At 40.1% G+C, this 6402-nt stretch overlaps 1 protein-coding gene across 1 annotated transcript in view; it reads left to right on the top strand.

Annotated features, from left to right (window-relative positions):
* The first annotated feature begins 2157 nt into the window (after nt 1-2157).
* The window catches only part of LOC148342366 (uncharacterized), a 157941-nt gene continuing 153696 nt past the window's right edge, over nt 2158-6402 (top strand). Inside the window, exon 1 of the mRNA XM_088288539.1 lies at nt 2158-2339. Coding sequence (XP_088144665.1) covers nt 2216-2339 — 124 coding nt within the window. The 5' untranslated portion in view covers nt 2158-2215. The remainder of the gene's footprint in view (nt 2340-6402) is intronic.

The raw sequence follows: 6402 nt of genomic DNA, 5'->3' as shown, positions 1-6402 counted from the left end.
TGGTCCAACCTTGCTTCTCACTTTGAACTTTTAGCACAAGCTCCAAGTCAACAGCGTGGTTGTGTTGTGGGTGGTGAAAAAGAAAAGGTTGGACGCGCTGTTTCAGGTGCTTACGACGCACTTTGTAGTTCGTGTTCTTTTGCTCAAACATCGTCTTTTTGGAACCCAAAACATTTCTTAACGACAGATGTCGGAATTTCTTTTCGGGACAAGCGCGACAGGAACAATTTCAACGAACATTACGTCGTCTTCAGCCGTGTCAGCTGCTTCTGGATTTGAATCGACAGCTATGACCGCGTCGTCAGTTTTCTTTCTTGTTCAGCTGGGTGGAGTCACGTGACTACAGCCGCTCAAGCCGTCTTACAGGGGCATGAACATAGCTGCAGACTAAAAGGACTTCTTTTTTTTTTTAAACACCGAATTAACCGACATGGGCAAAATGATTTTATTAAATTTCGATCACGGTAAATTTTCGGTTTATTGCCCAGCCCTACGAGAATAGCAGCGATCCTTGAAGCTTAAAAAGACAAAAAAAAAAACCTGAAGGAACTGACTCTTCGTGGTAAGATGTAAATGTGATTTAGAAAATATGATATATTGAATTTTCAAAGCTCTTTTATTGACACAAGGCCAATGTGATCAGTGCATTGTGTCTGAGTGATGATGATTTTTTTGTGTTTACATCAAACATTTAAATGAAATTAATTGCCTTTGCCTGGAACAACATTTGTTAACGATATGCTTTTCGGTTGTCTTTTAAATCGTACCTAATGGAAAAGGTGTGAGAAGAAACTGGGCTTATGAAATCGGTTCCTTCCACAATCATCAATAAAATCACTTGTTCCACTTGCTCACCTGGCCTTCATTACGCTGTGTGAAAAGGTGAAAAACTGAACTCAAAGTTGAACTATAAAAAGAACAAAAAGAGAAACGCAAATAGTCTCAGTTTCTCTCAAAGGTTTTGGTATGTCAGGAGTTGGCAACTTGATGGCGACTGGAGTCGGCGTTTATTTGTCACCACGGACGAGATGATTCGCATCACGCTGTTTGTTGCTGCTGCTGTCTGAATTGGACCCTGGAGGTCACCTGCCAGCATCCCTGAATTTCACCGGCGGATATTCAGCTATCCCACGTCTGACCCCAAATTGTTGTGGAATTTTCAGCAGTTAGGGAAGATCAATGAGATAGTCTGGAAAATAAATTGTCTTTTGGGTCAGTCTGCTGAGTGATCTCAATGGGTGCGTGGGAAGATACTGATGCACACAGGAAGATGAAGATTTATTTGACAGTAACTGTGTAATCTTAAAACAAAAAGATATTTTTTCTGCGTTGAGCCTACTTATCAGTCAAGGTCGTGTTGTTTTGGCTTCACAAAGAATCCTCTCGTACAAGAAGCGAAAGGCACTTTCTTCAAAAGCAGGTGGCCACAATAAATAGCAAAAACCTTACTTGCTAAATAATTTTCCATAATATTAAGATTGAACAAAATAGTGACACAAATATTGAAAAAGTAAATACAGTCACGAGTAAACATTGAATACTAAATTATTACTAAAACAGTTCAATGAATCTTGAAATAAATAATGAATCACCGTAGTTTAATGAATACTGAAACGAATAATGAAATATTTAAGTTATTTAAGTTATAAACATTGAAATCATTTTTTAAGACTCTAACATTTAGAGAATAAAACAGTGATGTATTTTAATTTAAAATTCGCAACCACGTCGCTGGCGAAAAACCCTGTAAAGAGGCAAATATGTTGACAAAAAGTTTCATTTTATCATGTCAACTGTTAATAATAGAGAAATACATTTGGAATACTGTCCAACCAACAACATGGTGTCAGATGTGAAAACAAAACCAGCAACAAAAGTAAAATTCAATACATCTCTCAAGTTCATATTTGGGAACTAAAATGTTTGTTCATGTGCATCTTAGGTTTTTCTCTATGTTTAGAAGAAGATAACAATGATTTGCATCGCAAATGGCGACATCTGTCGGTGAGTTGGTGACAGTGCTCCACACAGCCAGCAGCCAATCATATCACAGCGGGGTGTGTCCTGTTCTTCCGCTTTCGTGACGAACAGACTGCCATTTTCTCGAAGGAAAAAAACGACGCCATCTTTCATTCGTCTCGTCGAACAAAGAGAAGCTCACGCGTTATCGCCAAGCAAAGACCAAGTGCGGATTTGTTGAGATTGGCGTTTGAAAATGTGTGCTAGAACGACACCCAAGTACAAAGAGGAACTTTGTGAAATAAAAGAAGAGAACGAGCAACATCTTCAACTGCTGGACGAAGTTTGCAACCAGCTTCGTGTTGTGCCACACAAAGCAGGTTTGTACACGTCTTACTCTCATTTGCTTTGTAAAGAACGACTTTCTATCGTTAAAAATATGCATCACAACATTAAGTTGTTTGGGGGAATGCGTTCAAGGTTATTGCCGTTTTATTTTTAATTATTGCCTTTTACTTGCAGGTCTGCTGAACATTTGTTTATGCCAAATGAAATCAGTGCAGAAAATGGATGCCAAAGAATAACCAATAGTGGGGGGGTAAACTCCGTGTTTTTTTTCCCCATTTTAAAATTCGAACTGATTGTTTAACATTTTACATATTCCGGTATTTATATGTTGCTAAAGAAATTAAGTTTGTCATGTCATCATGTTTCAAAACTATGCTGACAGATGTAGTGTATTTTTATATCCACACTGATAAAAATTTTGGGGCTGATCTACTTAGAAAATGTAAGGTAACCTTTTGCATCACACATTTATGTTTATAAAGCAAGGACAGTGCTTTTTTCATCTACTTAATTTCTTGTGCATAAGAAATCGGTTTTGTAAAGTCTACTTAATTTTACATGTCAAGTTAGTTTCAATTTTGCAAGTGAAGTCAACTTAATTCTGCAAGTTTGTTAACTACATTACTTCAGTAAATGCAACCTAACTATTCAAGTTAACTTGCTTGCAAAGTTAAGTAGACTTTACTTGCGAAAATAAAACTAACCTGACTTGCAAAGTTAAGTGGATTTTACTTGCAAATCTAATTTCTTCCACACAAGAAATGAAGTAGCCTTTACAAAACAATCCTTGCACTATCTACATAAAAATGTGATGCAAAAAGTTACCTTACATTTAGTAAGTAGATCAAGCACACCATTTTGTGTCATGCTGGGTCTACTTTAAATATTAAGTATGTGACACCTGTTGGGCAATCATCCACTGATCACTCAAAATATGTTTCCAAGGCCAAGGGTCAACATGACTATGAATGAATTCCAACAACTGATTAATCAAATAATTGGTAACAATTAAATTATAAACTATTTTTGTAAAGGACAAACAGGCAATCATTAGTTGCGGCCCCAACACTACACCATGAACAACATGTGTCAAACCATGCATGTATAATTTTGTGACTTAATTCAAAACACAACTTGGAATTTCTTGAGTTTATATAAGCATATTTATTTGACAAGAAAATATTTTTTGTTATGAACAGTGAGGGTGAAGGTAAGACGTGGCAAAGTTAAATACATTGAAAGGACATGTTCATTCATAATCGATGTTTGTCTAAAAAATTAAGTCTCCTAATATCCGTTCATCTAACACCAACCAAACATCCATTCTATGCTTGTGGACGTTTTTATTAAATTCTGTTAAAAATAATTATAATTTTGTCACCTTTTAAATAGAGAAATCTAAGATCATAAAAGAATGAATGCATGTTCCGTGGAATCTGATTTGTCAACACGGAAAAGCCCTGAGTGATGAAAACGTGAACATATGGTTCAGGAACAGGTCTCTTTGACGGCAAAAGTCTGACGATGGTAAACAATTGATAATTAGACCTCAATGAAGTGATTGTGCATTTGAAAAAGTCCATATCTTGACTGTGAAAAGCTAAAGTGAGAAACTAGGATTAACTATTTGGCAAACACTAGAACGTATTCAGTCTCGAGGAAGACTGAATGCAGTAAAATTGCAATAAGGAGAACAACAAACCAGCCCAGTGTGTTACAATGTCCTGGAAACAAAGTTTGGGATTGCCCCTGAGGGTGAAATTCCTCTCTGAACTCCTCCTTTTTGGCTCGGCAGCAACTCATGAAACAGGGAAACTGATAAGAGATACAATTTTGTTGAAACAGAACATGCAAGGTTAAAGGTCATGCAAAACGAAAAAAAAAAAAACATCTAATGTTCCATACTTCAATTTGGGGACGGATGGACTACGGTAATTCAAATTAATGGAACAACATTTTGAGATGGAAATGACAGGAATATGATGAATTATCATGTTATGAGGGGACTTTTGATATACAGTGAACCCTCGGTTATCGCGGTTAATGGGGACCGAGACCACCCGCGAAAACTGAAAATCCGCGAAGTAGCGGCGCACTTTCAAAAATGCTTAAAAAAAAGTGCGAAGTAGCGGCGCACCTTCAAAAATGCTTAAAAAAAATAAATAAATATATATATATATATATATATATATATATATACGGGTAGAGAGAGAGAGAGTGAAATTCATGTTATAACAAAAAAACAAAACAAATTATTATTAAAACTTATTTTATATTCCTCAGCCATTATTTTTGTATTTATTTAATTACTTCGACTTTTACCTGCTGATACGCCGTCCGGTGTGCCCTGTGAAATGAAAGGTGGCATTCTTCATTTATTTATTTATTCATTTATTCATTCATAACTGACAGCCTCGCGCTCCGCTCATGCCCGGGCGGAAGTTGTTCCTCTTCGGCTTAACTGCCACGCACGCCAGCCGGTCTCCTCCGGAGCTCTCGCACGGTCCCGAGCGAAGCGAAATGTCGCCGCGCTCGTGCCCGGGTGGAAGGTGCTCCTCTTCGGCTTACTGTGACGCGAGCATGCCCTTCTCCTCCGGAGCTTCCATTCGGTTAAACTTGGGGGCCGCTTGGCACCGCGCGAGTGCCCGGGCGGAAGGTGATCCTCTCCGGCTTAACTGCCGCACGCCGGCCGGAGCTCTGATACGGTCCGAACCGCGCGAAACGTCGACACCAATCGTGTCCGGGGGAACGTGCTCTTCTTCGTCCACTCTCCTCATCGCCCACGCTCTTCTTCGACGCACGCCAGCCGTCTAACCGCTCCAGCGCCCCCTCGTGCCGCTCGGCGAAACTACAATGCCCCCGAATATTTTTTAGACCCGCGAAGCACTGAAGCGCGAAGTAGCGAGGGTTCACTGTACAGTAAATTGATATAAATTAAATTAGATATTTTTAGTCTGCGCATAATCCACTTCAAAGAATACTGACTCATTGGTTGAGGAAAACGGGGTTATACAGTGAACCCCCGCTACTTCGCGGTTCACCTTTCGCGGGTTCAGTGCTTTGCGGGTCTAAAAAATATTCGGGGGCATTGTAGTTTCGCCGAGCGGCACAAGGGGGCATTGAAGCGGTTAGACGGCCGGCGTGCGCCGAAGAGGAGAGTGGACGAAGAAGAGAGTGGACGAAGAAGAGCAGGTTCCCCCGGACACGATTGGTGGCGACGGACACGATCGGGGGCGACGTTTCGGACCGTACCCGAGCTGCGGCCGGCGTGCGTGGCAGTTAAGCCGAAGAGAAACAACTTCCGCCCGGGCACTCGCGCGGCGACATTTTGCTTCGTTCGGGGCCGTGCGTGAGCTCCGAAGGAGACCGGCCGGCGTGCGTGGTAGTTAAGCCGAATAGGAGCACCTTCCGCCCGGGTACCGGCGGAGCGCGAGGCTGTCAGTTATGAATGAATAAATAAATAAATGAAGAATGCCACCTTTCATTTCACTGTCATGATCCGTGCCTGTCATGCCGCGTGTGTTTTTGTTTTTTCAGCTGTGTGGGCGTTCCTCCAGCGATCGTCTCGCGCCATGTCGTCAGCTGCTGCGAGACGCGCTGATTACACTGACTATATTGTGATTATAAATATCTTTGTATCACCACCTTTTTTCCCGGGTCTGCGTTTGGAGAGTCCTGTTCAATCCTCCAGTTCTGCTGGAGGATCATAACCTTCACAGGGCACACCGGACGGCGTACCAGCAGGTAAAAGTCGAAGTAATTAAATAAATACAAAAAGAAGTAATTGAATAAATACAAAAATAATGGCTGGGGAATAAAAAAATAATAAGTTTTAATCATAATTAGTTTTTTTGTTATAACATGAATTTCACTCTCTCTCTACCAGTATATATATATATATATATATATATATGATTTTTTTTAAGCATTTTTGAAGGTGTGCCGCTACTTTGCACCTATATATATATATATATATATATATATATAGGTGCGAAGTATATATTTACACGGTGTTTTTTTTGTTTTGTTTTGTTTTTTTAAGGTGCGACGCTACTTTGCGGATTTTCAGTTTTCGCGGGTGGTCTCTGTCCCCAT

This window comes from Idiotropiscis lumnitzeri, chromosome 2 (genome assembly GCF_059441095.1).
Source record: "Idiotropiscis lumnitzeri isolate Australia: NSW breed Sydney's pygmy pipehorse chromosome 2, RoL_Ilum_1.0, whole genome shotgun sequence".
Taxonomy (NCBI): Eukaryota; Metazoa; Chordata; class Actinopteri; order Syngnathiformes; family Syngnathidae; genus Idiotropiscis; species Idiotropiscis lumnitzeri.
Note: the sequence above shows the minus strand (reverse complement) of the source record. Positions and strands in the feature narration are given on the sequence as shown.